We start from the raw sequence: 15,456 nt of genomic DNA on the forward strand, positions 1-15,456 counted from the left end.
ACCATGCGCTAACGAGCCAGACAGTCGGCATCCAACGGCGAATAAACAGAGGGTTGTCTTCTGAACCAACACGATCAACGATGGAACCCAAACACCGAGGTCATGAGCCCGACTAAGGGTTAATAAACAAAAACCACCGAAGTAAGATTCGATCGCGAATCAAACTGCATGCCAGTGAAAGTATGTGGGTGCGTGTCTCCACGTCGTTCACTAGGCTTGTCTCCGTGCTAGGCCTCGAGAAAAAGCTGCGCGCATCGGCCATTGCTGTCATCACCGCCTGGGATTGTGCAGGCAGTGACTGCAGAAACCTACATTTGTGTTGGTATCTCATTAATAGGTGGATGGGCGTAGACGGTGACGCGCTCTCGGGTGCGTGGATCTGCCCCTTTTGGGCGGCTTTAAGAGTTGAGGTCGGGAGCCAGGACAGAGAGTTTCAGCCCTCAGCAACGAGAGCTGACAAAAGACGTGACACCAACTGCACGTGGTAGCGGAGCGTTTCGGGTGCAGCTCAGCAGCAGGTTTCGAGACAGCCCGATCCATGGGTGCGCCAGGCATCGGTCGGTGCAGCTCAGCAGCAGGTCTCGAGACAGCCCGAGCTATGGGTGCGCCAGGCATCTGTCGGTACAGCTCAGCAGCAAGTCTCGAGACAGCCCGAGCTATGGGTGCACCAGGCATCGGTCGGTACAGCTCAGCAGCAGGTCTCGAGACAGCCCGAGCTATGGATGCGCCAGGCATCGGTCAGTGCAGCTCAGCAGCAGGTCTCGAGGCAGCCCGAGTCATGGGTGCGCCAGGCATCGGTCGGTACAGCTCAGCAGCGGGTCTCGAGACAGCCCGAGCCGTGGGTGTGCCAGGCATCGGTCGGTACAGCTCAGCAGCAGGTCTCGAGAGAGCCCGAGCCATGGGTGAGCCAGGCATCGGTCGGTACAGCTCAGCAGCATGTCTCGAGACAGCCCGAGCCATGGATGCGCCAGGCATCGGTCGGAAAGGGATTGACGTCGCCTGTTCCGAAAGCGGTCTGCGGTGCAAAACTCTGTAGTCTACAATGAGAGGGAGTGAGCGTTTAGCGCACTGGCGAATGCAGTGTTGTAGCGTGTGCATGAGTGTGTAGTTTTGTCCATGTTCGCCAATAAGCGTTCGAAATATGAACGTTTTCTTAGCGCTTTGCTCAACTTGCTCATAATGAGTCAATCACTGGGAAGTTATCGATTACGTCGGTTGAAGTGTTGACGTGTGGCCAGACTCGCGGCTCGTTAATTTCGCTGCTGCGGCTGGGAACTGATGCACGAGCGCCGGATCAGGGGACCTCCTCCCGTCAAGCTCGAGTAATTATTGAACTTTCCTATACACCTGCCAAACCCATTGACGCGAGTTGCTGCGAAAGTGCCTGGCTCCATTAGTTTACTTTTTGGAATAGCGTACATCCTGTCGGTTGCATTCCTCTCGCGTCTGCTCGGCTTCGCCCAGACAAAACGTCGAGTGGCTACCTCCACCGCTGGCTTAGCGAGCAGCCGGCTAGTGCAGGGCATTACGAGAACCTGCGAGACACTCGCATTCCAGCTCATGTAGTAAGCTATTTCGGTATGTTTAGGTTCGTGCCTCCAAAGAATAACGCTGTGTCAGACGGAAATAGCTGATCGGAGTGTGTGGGAAGTCCACTGAGTACTCAGTTATGAACTTGGGGTTGAACTTATGGTCTCAATATTGAACTTGGGTCTTCTATGCAGCTATCAAATGTGCTCCGGCGGTTAAAAGCATAGTTGTCAGTATCTGATTGGTGACCAGTTAACTATTCCCAGTCATAGGCGGTGAGCTGGTGAAATAAGATAGCACGGGAGTGGTAGTCATCATTCCTTGTTCGCTTGCTTTTTGACCGGTTAGTGTGGTGGCCTCTGTTGGCCAGCTCGCAGCCGCCCTATTGTCGGAACACTGACTGGCGGATGAAAACAGCCGGCCACCCTCCCAGCAGATTCGCGCTGGCGCGACAGCCAGAGCTTTTTCTCGCGGAGGAGTATTTAATTAGCTAGCTTTTCTGCACCGACGTGGTCTACTTGTGTGAATTGCAAACGTTTGCGAGCAATCGCTCACGCGCCCGTCCCCCGTCGTCGAGTGCTGCAATGGCGCAATGGCAAAATGGTCAATGGCGCTATGGCGCAATGATCATATCATCTGTCGACGTATCTCTACTGGGACAAATCGTTTGTAGCCCGCCAGCGCGTCACGTCAAGTCAGTATCTTAATCATCAGTCAAGCCATGCAGCCGTCTGTCATGTGTCGGACTTTTTTAACCACTAGCGACGCAAAGGAACGTGTCGTCAGTACAGCTCGCGCCATTTGAATACCCGACAGGCCGCTGTCGTCGTCGACAAACAGTGTCTGGAGCCCGTGACGTGGCCGTGACGTGACGTGTGACGTGGCTGATGTGACGCTGCGGCCGACTGCTGCGGGACGTGCCTGTGCCACAGGCCGATCCCAGCAGCCGTGCCCGAGTAGTGCCACCTCCTCAGGTTTGGCCGTGCCCGAGCCATGCCGCCTCCTCAGGTGTGACCGTGCCCGAGTGGTGCCGCCTCCTCAGGTTTGGCCGTGCCCGAGCGGTGCCGCTTCCTCAGGTATGACCGTGCCCGAGCGGTGCCGCCTCCTCAGGTGTGACCGTGCTCGAGCGGTACCACCTCCTCAAGTGTGAACAAATCGTGTGCCGGTCGCGCCGTCCGATTTGCTCGGATGCGTGCTAGCTGACACGGTGTCTCAGGCTGCGTTGGTTCACCGGCCTCGGGCGGCAGGGAAGCTGTTGTGATGCGCAGACGATAGATTGGTGGGGTCTGGTCGGTAATACAGTAACAATGGTAAAACATTTAGTGAATATGTGCCCGCTACTAATCAGCTTTCTATCGTTCCAGTCTGAACCCTCCTCTGATCTGATTCCTCTCTGACTTTGCACAGAAGACCTTGATATCAGGTTCATAAATGAAAAAATAAAAAATCTTCACGCGGCAAGACGATAATGCGAGGGAAAACGATGTCTCAAAGAGCAATGTAAGCGTGCTGCACCGTATAACAACAATATAGGAGTGGGAAAGCCACGTTTTTTATTGCGTGACTTCATTTTGACATCTTAAGGATTTTTTTTCATTTATATGAGTCTGATGTTGAGGTGCTTTCTGTATGTTATTGACGGTTAGAAGTTGCAGGGAGCGCTCTCTTGAACTTGACTCTATCTAGTATACCAGACTTAAATAACAAGTTATAATGATACTTCTTGGGTCTCCACAACGCTTTAGTTTTCACAACGCCCCCACAACACTTCCTATCCGGGTGTCTCTCTCTGAATCGTTGGAGGGGGGGGGGGGGGTGAGGGGATCCTGAGCCGCTAAGATTGACTTAACCTAAAATAAAAACATTATTTCTCTCAGGGTTTTGGTCACTTGCTTGCGTCCATGATGTTGGGCCAAAAAACAACTTTTAAATATTTCGTACATTCAAAAATTGTTTCGCTGTGGAGAACCGACCTCCTATTTCAAGGCGACGTGAGCACGTTTTGGTTTAGAACTAAGAATGGGATGCAATCGGCATAATTTTTAGACATTCGAGCCCTTGTGATCAACAGAAACAAGCCTCGTGCATTGGCCACTCGAGTTGCTAAAAGTTTTTTTAGACTGGCGAGGTCTGAGATATGGCGCGGACAGCCTGCAGAAGGTTTAAAAGTACAACGCTACGGTGTACCTATGAACAGAAGTAAAAATCAACTTGCACGACTTTTTTAATGGCCATGTCGATAACTGGAGTCCATTTGTTCCCTTCCTACGCTTCCCTTTACTACCAGTCGTCTTTGGTTTCCGTTTCCGTGGGAATGGATATGGTGAGGTGCCCCATCGAGTGAAGTGTCCCGCCGAGTGAAGTGTCCCGCCGAGTGAAGTGTCCCGCCGAGTGAGGTGTCCCGCCGAGTGAGGTGTCCCGCCGAGTGAGGTGTCCCGCCGAGTGAGGTGTCCCGCCGAGTGAAGTATCCCACCGAGTGAAGTGTCCCGCCGAGTGAGGTGTCCCGCCGAGTGAAGTGTCCCGCCGAGTGAGGTGTCCCGCTGACCTAGGCGTCCCGCCGAGTGAAGCGTCCCGCCGAGTGAGGTGTCCCGCTGACCTAGGCGTCCCGCCGAGTGAGGTGTCCCGCCGAGTGAGGTGTCCCGCTGCGTGAGATGTCCCGCCGAGTGAGGTGTCCGTCGAGTGAGATGTCCCGCCGAGTGAGGTGTCCCGCCGAGTGAGATGTCCCGCCGAGTGAGGTGTCCCGCCGAGTGAGGTGTCCCGCCGAGTGAGGTGTCCCGCCGAGTGAGGTGTCCCGCCGAGTGAAGTGTCCCGCCGAGTGAGGTGTCCCGCTGACCTAGGCGTCCCGCCGAGTGAAGTATCCCACCGAGTGAAGTGTCCCGCCGAGTGAGGTGTCCCGCTGACCTAGGCGTCCCGCCGAGTGAAGTGTCCCGCCGAGTGAGGTGTCCCGCTGACCTAGGCGTCCCGCCGAGTGAGGTGTCCCGCTGACCTAGGCGTCCCGCCGAGTGAGGTGTCCTGCCGCGTGAGGTGTCCCGCTGCGTGAGATGTCCCGCCGAGTGAGGTGTCTCGCTGACCTAGGCGTCCCGCCAAGTGAGGTGTCCCGCCGAGTGAAGTGTCCCGCCGAGTGAGGTGTCCCGCCAAGTGAGGTGTCCCGATTTTGTCCAAGTTCTCGATTGAGCAATACATTGGGTGATCAAACAAGTGAGAGAGGGGTGACATGAACATGCTGTTTCTATGTAAAAGCATCGTTAATTCAACGCGGTCAAATAAGACGTTAACTCACTTCAGCTCAATAGTGCCGAGCGTGCTTTTCACCCAATCAAGACTGCGGTAGAATCCAAATAACCATTCAGAGGCAAAACGTGATAGTAAGCAATAGCAACAATCAGTCATCTCACATGAGTGAGATGTCCCGATTTCTCGACTGATCTCGATCGACACCGCGCACGGCACGCATTTACTGGACTGGTTCGAAAATCATTTCGCTGAAATGTACATCAGTTTAAGATTGTCGTGCTGTCGCTTCTCACTCTTCGACCTGTCGCCCTTGGATTTCGTGATGTGGGGTGACCAGAACCATGTCCACGTGGACAGGTCAGAGACTCTTCAGAAGTGCGAAGCGATCTTCAGACTTACGATGGGACGCATCACCGTGGACAATCGATCCGACAATCGACCACCCTTAGCGGTTCAGCTGTCGCACATTCCAGACCGTCAGAGGCCCATCTGGAGCATCTCTGCATTGGGGGGGGGGGGGGGAGGGGGGCATTCGGAGGAGAAATGGGCGGGGAATGAGGGCTCAAGTCAACGGTCGTGGACTCCTCCCCCCCCCCCCCCTCCTCCCCTCCGAAAGAGCGACGTCCCTTCTTCCTGCAGTGGGCGGAATATGCATTTTCTAGGAGAAAATGTCTCAAGGTTCCATATAAATGAACGGCACCGTGAGGGCAACAAGACTAGAATCAGAAAGCCACTATTTTTCACTGCGTGAAGTGCGAGCATGGCCAATCGTCACAGCGTGGAATACGGACAATAGTCGTAATCTAAAGTAAAAGATGCCGCTGGTCTCGGATATGGTAGGTATTACCTAATGCGCGAAAAAAGTACTGAGGAGCGCTTTTAACGGGGTTGCCCGCATGTGGCCGCTGTCCCTTCCAGAGTGGGTGTACGGCTTTGTGAACCACCACCATCTCCTCATTGTTTGGGGGTATATTTGCCAGCCATTTGCATTTCTGAGGGCAAGAGAAGGGTCTTGCACTCACCACTATTTATCTTTGTGGAGGCATGGGCTCGTACAGCCTAGACGTGGACAACTTTGACAAGCTTGAACAACATGTAGATCACACTTCTGTCCATTGTTTATTCCTCAGGGTGTGGAGACCAATCTGCTAGTCACCGTTGCTCCCCAGGGAGAGATCGCCCTGCTGGCCACGGTCTCTCCCTCAGGGTGTGGAGATTGCTCTGCTGACCACAGTCTCTCCCTCAGGGTGTGGAGATTGCTCTGCTGACCACAGTCTCTCCCTCAGGGTGTGGAGATTGCTCTGCTGACCACAGTCTCTGCCTCAGGGTGTGGAGATTGCTCTGCTGACCACAGTCTCTCCCTCAGGGTGTGGAGATTGCTCTGCTGACCACAGTCTCTCCCTCAGGGTGTGGAGATTGCTCTGCTGACCACGGTCTCTCCCTCAGGGTGTGGAGATTGCTCTGCTGACCACAGTCTCTCCCTTAGGGTGTGGAGATTGCTCTGCTGACCACAGTCTCTGCCTCAGGGTGTGGAGATTGCTCTGCTGACCACAGTCTCTCCCTCAGGGTGTGGAGATTGCTCTGCTGACCACAGTCTCTGCCTCAGGGTGTGGAGATTGCTCTGCTGGCCACAGTCTCTCCCTCAGGGTGTGGAGATTGCTCTGCTGACCACAGTCTCTGCCTCAGGGTGTGGAGATTGCTCTGCTGACCACGGTCTCTCCCTCAGGGTGTGGAGATTGCTCTGCTGACCACGGTCTCTCCCTCAGGGTGTGGAGATTGCTCTGCTGACCACAGTCTCTCCCTCAGGGTGTGGAGATTGCTCTGCTGACCACGGTCTCTCCCTCAGGGTGTGGAGATTGCTCTGCTGACCACAGTCTCTCCCTCAGGGTGTGGAGATTGCTCTGCTCGTGCTGGCCGTGGAGATGGCGCCGTCCAAGTCCCGGCCCATCGCGCCACTCATTTTATACGTGGCGTACGCCATCGGCCAGATCCTGCTCAGCCTGCAGGCGATGCTGTTTCGCTCGTGGTGGAAGCTGCAGCTGGCCATCAGCGTGGAGAGCATCCTGCTCATCCCTTTCTCATGGTCAGTGGCGCAGGGAGAGGGAGAGAGGGAGGGGGAGAAGGGGAAGAAGAAGAAGAGAGAGAGGAAGAGAGAGCGAGGGAAAGCAAGAGAGAGAGAGAGAGAGAGAGAGAGAGAGGGGGGGGGAGAGAGAGAGAGGAGTGAGACCAGAAGGAAGATGCAAAGTCAGGGAGAACAAGAAACAGAAGTGAGTGCGCAGTTAACGAGGAAAGAATTGACTTGAAAATGGATGCCAGCTAACTAACAGATGATGCAAATGAGACGTACACCGCAAATGCCAGTCGTCCAGCTAACATAGACAACATACTGTTATGCAAAGACTAGTGCAGCTGCTCGACTGTGTCGCGTTCTAGTCTTCCCTTCAGCACCAGCATCCGGGGTGATGACACTGTCAGTATCTCAGAATTAGCCGACTTGAAAAGTGATCATAACCCACTGGCGTCATTAAGCGCGGATCAGAAGCTTGAGATGGCTCGCTGCACCACGCGGGCGGCGTCCGTTCTAAGTTATGTAACTCCTGCAATCACCCCTTGCTCTCGACACAGCGCTTCAAAGAGACCACAGACAGCATCAACTGAGCTGTTTTGGGAACAGCGAACGAGGATGAACGCCATGGTAACCTTGGAGAGCGTCTCCATTGTCACGAGATCTGGCGATCACGCGAAACGGTAGCTTTGTGTCCATGTTGTGAGCCACAGCTTCTTAGAAGCTGCCGACCAGTCAGCGCTTTCCAATTGGTAGGCCAGATGCGATCTCGCTTTGACAGCGTGATGGACCGTTTTTCCTTGTCAGACCTAACTTTGTGCTGAGGTTATGTCATTGCGGATGCATGTTCGTCCATGACTAAATCAGCTCTAAAGTTTCGACAGGTGCTAACCAGCAATCTGTCTTTTCGTGTCTTTCTTTTTTGTTGTTACCAAATCAGTCGGGGGTGGTCGCTTCCCCGTTCAAGACGTTAGTTCTGAATTTTTTATAAGCTATATCACCTTCAGGCATCGAGGGGAGTCTCGATTCTTGGCCTTGGGGACAGCATTGCGGTGGTAGCTGAGGAATTGCTTCCTCTGTGACGAAATGCACATTGTGAGCCTCCGTCTGGCAAAAGCGCCATCCATTTGCCAAAGTGGGGAGCCGAGCGCGTTCGGGGGCGCCATATGCAGTTAATCGCGAGATGTTTCACTTAGAGCCTCGAAATGGCTCACGGGCGCAGCTCCCCAGGTGCGACGCTGCCATGGCAACATAAGGCTTGTCTGAGCGGGAATGCCAAAACTCCAGCTGTCTTCCGCTGACGGTCGTGCTTCACGAATCAGGATGTGGTCTGTTCTTTTGAGGTGGCACCCTGTTGCTAGGCATGGAATCAAGCTGACGGCTGTTCATAAAGATGTATCGCCTCTAACTCCCACCCAGTGGCTCTCGGGTGCAGATTTCCGGTGCTGGAGTCAGTGCAAAGTCTTTGCTTGAGAACCTCATGATTATCGCTAGACTCAATGTTTGTGAGTATTTGTTTCAGGTTCCCGGTGGCTGAGCCGATGCAGTGCATGGCGCTGTAAACCCAGTGATCCTGACTCCCGATTGAGGGCTCCTGTTGGCAGAGTCATCCAGCACCTTTTCCTGTTGAGTCAGTGACTCAGATTCCGCGATATACGGCTTTATGTTGTATGCCGGGGACGGTTCAGTGCCCTGTTCTACAGACTCGACGACTCTGACTCTGATTCTTAGTTCCCTGGCGTCTACCGCGATCCGGTGCTCGGCTACATGGCTCAGTGACTAAGTATCCGTCACGCTCGGCGGCAGGGTCTTTGTCACAAATCCCAGCCAGTGTTTGGTCCTTTTGACTCAAGATGTTTGACTCAGGGGCCCCAGAAATATGCTTCCGGTCCGATCCGGTCAAGCGCCTAGTCCTGCTGACTGGTGACTCTGACTCGATGACTCTCGGTCGCAGGTTCCTGGTGCCGGAGTCGATCCACTGGCTGGTGTCGATGCGGCGGCATGGCGAGGCTGAGAAGCTCATTCGTCTGGGCTGCCGACTCAACGGCATCATCCTGCCCAGCGACTTCCAGCTGGACAAGCCGGGCCGCGACGACGAAGAGGGCAGCGACGACGAGGCCACAGGTGTGTGCCGGAGAAGAGGATCGGGGGCGTGATGAAGAGCAATGGCAGAAGGGGGCGCTGTTCTCCTCTCCCTTCTCCTTCCTCTCCTCCTCCCAGTTCTTCCTCTCTTCCTCCCTCTTCTCTTCCCTCTTCTCCTTCCTCTTCTCTTTCCTCTCCTCTCCCTCCTTCTTCTTCTCATCCTCTCTTCACCTCCCTCTACTCCACCCTCTTCTCCCTCTTTTCTTCCCCCACAAGTTGGCTGTTGGAGCCTCAGATCGGCGTGCGTCCCTGAGCTTTGCTCCTTAAGCCAATGCTGCAAGTCTTTCCATGCTGCATTCACGCTTCACGCTTGCGTGGACTATATATGAGTGGACTGCATATGAGCGGACTGTATTTGAGTGGGCTGTATATGAGTGGGCGTGGGCTGTATATGAGTGGACTGTATATGAGTGCGCTGTATATGAATGGACTGCATATGAGTGCGCTGTATATGAGTGGGCTATATTTGGGTGGGCTGTATATGAGATGGCTGTGTATGAGTGTGCTTTACGAGTGGCATCGCGGCCGTGCCGCACCACGGTACCCCTCAACGTTCGCTACGCACATGAACTCGACTGAGCTTTACCGATGCATTCTACTCACGAATACGGCCCGCAAGATGGAGTAGAATTAGCGTGTGTCTCGTGCAAAAACTTACACGGTCCACCACAAATGTGTGTGGTCCTGAAGTTCGCTGTCATAGACATAGCCCAGGGTTCGGGGTCCCTACCCCGGTCCTGTAGTTCGCTGTCATAGACATAGGCCAGGGTTCGGGAGTCCCCTGCCCGGACGCAGCCAAGTTTAGCCAATCCGAGCCGTATGTGAAGAGAGGACAAAATGCAGATACACTTACGTCCATAGATATGTGACGCGGTGAAAAGACAAAGAGGTGCTGTCGTGACGGCGGTACAGCAGCTGGCACGGGTGACGTCCGCGCACCACATTAGAGGAGGACCGGTCCTGGAAGTCCCGCAGTGGGTCACGTTCGCACTCGCTACCAAACGGTCGCTGTTCGGGTCCTGCACGAAATCCTGACTGTGCTCTCACAGCGAAGGCGGAAATAGGCACACAAACAACCTGGCCGCGGTGAATGCCTCCAGAGTCATCAAAAGCGCTCCGCAGAAAATTTCACATCGATTTGCAACACCTGAGCCAACTGCACACTCAGATCAGCTCACATTCAGACAAGGGAGGAGGCTTCCGTCCAGGAAAACAGCAAGGATTGTGTCTTGACACTGCTTCGTTTGAAGTTGAGTGCTTTGACAGTTTACTGTTGCCAGCTTCCAGCAGTTTTAAACCAGTTTCCAAGTTTCAACACGCGCACGAATGGCCGGTTCGATACCCTTCGCTCGGGAGAGGGTCAGTCTGACTCCCTGAGATCTCAGGAACTAAGCAAGCTGGAAATACCGAATTCACAGGGTGTGTTAACCTGTACGTGAATTCACTCAAGTCAAAGTTTGAGGTTCTTAGGTCATGACCTGTGGCCCAAATCTGGTCAAACAAGGTCAAATTTAAAATTGGTCCCCAAATGGCTCCAAGAACTTAGATGGCTGTTCTAATCAGTGATTATTGAAGGTCAGTGATCTTGTTTGACCTTTTGAAGGTTGTTTGACCTTTTGAAGGCCGGGTCGTCGTGGTGATCAAAACCATACAAGACTGCTTTGAGTTTTTTAACTGAATAAGCGACAAAGATTACACTAGGGAGTATCTTCTCAAGAACAAAATAATGACCTGGGTAATTTTAGGTCAGTGACCTATTCTGATCTTTAAGAAGTCTATGAGAGATGCACAATGCGGTTTTTGTTGTCAATAAATTTGAAATGGGCGCCAGAAACTGCCCCATACAGCAGGCCCTAGAGTAATAAAACAGGTTGGTTTTGACCCTGGTCTAGCTTTCATACCTGACCCTCAGTCAATGTAATTTCTTCATTCAATTGATGTGTTGCCTAAGGAAGTATCTCAGAGGTATATGGCTTCGCCTAACAGTCCGTTGTTGGATCAGATTGAACGATTCCCTAGAAAGTGTCTGCGCTGAAATCATGGCCTGACTTTCATCTGACATAGGTCAGCGATCGTACATGGTACATCTAAATATTTAATGCCAGACGATCCGCTATTCAATTGCTTACAGCTATGCAGAATTGTATGCGGCTTCGCCCCGCCGTTCGAAAACCATTTTGGAAAAACCTTCGGGGGGGGGGGGGTGAATGTGACCCTAACCCGAGCGCGTGCCAAGGACACAAGTCTCACGCGAATGAATGGCACTCGAGGGCATTCAACCAAGCTCCGGGCTCCATCCATGAACACAATATCCACTCACTGTCTGGCGTTCGGGATCGGGAAGCGCAGTTCAATTGCAATGCAAGTTTGGCGGCCCTCGTAAGATACCCGTCAAACCGTACATTTCGCGACGAGTAAGAAAGTGCAGTACAATGTGAAGCTATAGCCAGCTGGATATGCCGACCAGTTTAAGCTCATTCATATGTGAAAGGCAAACCAGGTCACAATCTTTTAAGTGCTTTGGTCTGATGTTTTGCCGTCATAATATTAAACATTTCAAAGGTACAGAAATAACGGAATGAAACTATTCAGAACTAACAGCGCAGGGCCGTGAGAGCACTGCAATGCCCTAAATCATGGCATACAGAGCCTTCGTGAAGAGGCAAATCGAAAAACTCCTGAGGATGTTGTCTGGGGCACGGTCCTGCGGTCCGCGCCGCCGCTGCTGTGAGGATTGCTGCACCACCGGACGTTCTGGAGCCCCCAAGGCCGCACTCAGCGGAAAATCCGCCCGTGGGCGCGACGCGTCATGCACGGGCCACCTGAGGCCCCGCCCCCTTCCGGGCCGGGGAGCGGGGGGGGGGGGGGGGGGCGCTGCTGGAGGACTGGAGATTGACGGAGGGCACCTCTACGGCAGACGCGCGCGGCCATGTGAGAATGACGTCGTGTGCGGAAAAACACGGCTGAGAAACACGGCTGAAAAACACGGCTGAAAAACACGGCTGCTTGCATGGAAGCTGGAGCTGACGGTTAAGGCGGCCGTCGAGTGCTGGAGCCCATTTGATTCGTGCATTTTGCGAGGGATGCCCCGAAAAGGGGATCTCAAGCGTCCTTTGTTTCCGAAACCGGTGCTTTATTATCTGGGGTAAGTAATGGGCTTCCGGGGTATTCTGACGTCCTCGAACCACCTGACTGCATCATGATAATCTGGCCTCACGACATGAATGCACTCATGCCTTAGTTGATCTCACGCTTGCGTTTGTATGCAATGTCGTGTATTTCGGTCGTTTGTGATGTATACAGCATCTGCGCACAACGGGGTGGGTTATACATACATATATATATATATATATATATATATATATATATATATATATATATATATATATATATATATATATATATACATACATACCGAAGTGAGCTGTATAAGAGTTGATTACATAGTTTCGCGACAACACATTTCGCATGTTCTTCACGATTTTTTTTGTTTTTTTCACAAATTCTTGGTTTTCACACATGCGCTAGGCGAAGCTCGTTTTGTGGCCGTTGCACGCATTGTGGTCCACGTAGTGGTCCAGTGTGGGACTGGAGGACAGATTGGACTAGGGCTTTCGAACCGGGGTAGTGTGGGGAACACTTGACACTTGACACAAGCACAGTGCCGTGTTGTTGTGCCGTGCCGTAGAAAAAGAACAATTTTTAAAGCTGTGTTTCGGAGCATTACCAATGCGTAAGATATTGTTTTGCTGCTACAGTTTACGACAGTTTACAGCTGCTAAAGTGCACGACAGTTTCGTGACCGCTGACTGTTTTTTAATCACGACTTCCAGGTCATTCATACGACTTTCTAACCGCTCCCTATTTCTCACAGAATGAATGACCAGGTCTGGAGGTTTTTCTGCGGCTGAAGCAGGGTCAATATAAATCACATTTAGCGACCTCAATAAATAATTGGCTGGATTAAGCTAGTTCTTACATGCCTCGCATTCTGGACCGTCTTCGTCATCTCACAATCTTTACCTACGTACTTTTTTGTCTCCATCACTGCAAGTTAGTACCACGGCTCAACTGTTTCCACCGTTTTCTGTTCCCAGCCTTGCCGAATGCTTTTTCTCTGCCTTGACTCACGTCCTTGTTCCTTTTGCTGGCTTCGGCGCAATTGTAACATTTACCGTTGCATCAATGCGGACGATTTTGCCGGTTATCTTGTCTTTGTCGGAGTCAACCTTCCCCATTCGTTTAAATATATGTGACGTATCTGCTAACCTTTTGAGGTTCTTTTTTGTTTTCGTTTTGTCCCAAAACCCTCCAGGGTCCAAAGAACTCCCCTGGAGGTGTGCGGGTTCCGTCCTAGACCGAGAACTCCAATTCTTTTGTCATTTGAGACACTCGTAGGGCTTTTAATATGAAACAGGGAATTGACCCACGGAGACCACTGAGCGCCGAAGAGGGGTCCATTTGACTGGTGGCACCCCTATAATTCCATTTGGTCTCTCCTGCTTCGACATCGGTCTATTGGAGGGATGCTGGGCGTGCAGTGCTGTGGGACAGAGTACGTACGGGCTCTGGAGAGAGCGTGTTGGGGTGCGCGACTCTCCAAGAAATGTGCGCTGGCAACCGGCGGAGCAAAGTCAAACTGGCCCATGGGCACGTGCTGGTGTTTTGACCGACTGACAGAGAAAGGTCATCTGGCAACTGGCCAATCGGCGTCAGCGTGACCTATGACCTATGAGGCCGTGACGGAGCACGGTACAGCACGGGGTACCCCCACAGTCCTGGCTGGCGAGGTCAGGGAAAGTTATCCCATGAACTGGATCAGCTTATTCGGGGTGGTGGGATTTTGGAGCACGCAATGAGCTCCGCCCAGCATCAGCTATGGATGCAAAACCATTCATGCAAAGCACTCGTTTTTCCAGTCATTCAAGCCTTAATTTACTTTGGTTTATTGCTTTCTTGAATTGGGAAATGGAGCAGGGCGAAAATCCCGAATGAGCAAGGAAGCAGCGACCACAGGGAAACAATGGATGAAACGGCCCGCTTCGATTAAACAGGGCAAGATCCTAATGCCGCCCTGTGGTAGGAGTTTGGCTACTGTACTGATTTGAAACACGTCGATACAAAAGCCAATGGGCATTACTTCTTTCGTGCCAACTATACCGGACCAGCCATAGCGTGTGACGCTAGGGATAAACAAACATACAGATAGGGGCGGTTCCAGGAGTAAGATAGGGGAGGGGCAAGAGGCTCGCCCTTTTAAGATGGGCGAAGTTGGGCAGACGGCACATTTTTGAACATTGAAGAAAACGTAAATAACTTTTAAGAAGGCGAAGCCCTTTTAGAATACTTCTTGGGCATAGGGAATCGAAATTCCATGCGTTGTTGCAAATCAAGACATTTTTTGAACTTCTGCTCCCCATGCCAGCGTTTCCCTGCCTCCCCCCCCCCCCCCTCCCCCCCCCTCCCCCCCCAAGGCGGCGTTCTGAATCCGTGTTTGCGCTCAACACGTTCGTACTGCAAGGTCCATGCATGAAGCATGCCATAACATGGCGACAATGATCCCTACGTGTGTTCTGCATTGCGTCACTATTAAAGGTGACGGTCAATAGTGTACAAAAATACTTGAGATTCCTCTGTCCAATTACAAAATAAAATACAATGTTAAATTTCATGGTTAGTGGGAAGTTGGCTGTTTGGTGTAACATTTCGGGTTCATGATTCGCGTATATCATAATGAGGCCGCAACTAAATCATCAGCAGCCGAGTGATTACGAACAATTTCAGTCTAAAGTATGACCGAAGTACCTATACACAAAATTGCCCAAACTACCATGGTGTACCACACAGTACACGAAATTCAAGTGCTTCGCGGTTTCTGTTCCTAAGGTAGTTCAGTAGGCTGCATTCAAATCTGAACTGAAAATATGCTTTTTATTTGCACCCGTTCCTGGATATTGTATGGCGTACGTTTTATAATTTTCACTGTTCAGCCCTCTTCACAAACTCATAGCTGTGTAGCTAGTAAGAAAAACCTGATAGAAACCCTGCTTTCCGTGTTTTGCGCCAAACCACATTTATTGTAACAAGTTACAGAAACAAACATCGACTGTGGCCGTAGGGCCCTCCATTTCAAACTGAATCAAGATCCTTTGATGAAGCAGTGAAATAGGTCACGTATGCTCTAACTGCGTTAGCGGTTCCCGTAAGCAATTCCATGAACTCTTCCTGTTTGCCCAACCCACCATGTTTGTTGTACTCGTTAGGGCCAGAGACCAGCCTAACAAGTGTTCCCGTGCCTACTCAGACCTACGCCTTACGTGCAGGCAGGCTCCGCTGCCTGTGAACGTGAGCTTGCGGGATGACAACTGGCGCCGCAGTGACCGTAATGTCTCTGTGGCATGGAGAGGATGTGGTTCAGACGGTGGGGCGCTCGGCTTAGATTCGTGAGGTCTGACCACCGGTGTCTCCACCCTATCTTATCGATC

At 52.1% G+C, this 15,456-nt stretch overlaps 1 protein-coding gene across 1 annotated transcript in view; it reads left to right on the plus strand.

Moving 5' to 3' along the window:
• The window catches only part of LOC119095931 (solute carrier family 22 member 4), a gene marked incomplete at its 3' end in the record, with an annotated part of 48,636 nt that overhangs the window by 10,854 nt on the left and 22,326 nt on the right, over nt 1–15,456 (plus strand). Inside the window, 2 exon segments of the mRNA XM_037218784.1 lie at nt 6,651–6,847; nt 8,784–8,953. Of these exon segments, the coding sequence (XP_037074679.1) occupies nt 6,651–6,847; nt 8,784–8,953 (367 nt within the window).

This window comes from Pollicipes pollicipes, unplaced genomic scaffold, assembly GCF_011947565.3.
Source record: "Pollicipes pollicipes isolate AB1234 unplaced genomic scaffold, Ppol_2.1 Scaffold_4219;HRSCAF=4965_pilon_pilon_pilon, whole genome shotgun sequence".
Taxonomy (NCBI): Eukaryota; Metazoa; Arthropoda; class Thecostraca; order Pollicipedomorpha; family Pollicipedidae; genus Pollicipes; species Pollicipes pollicipes.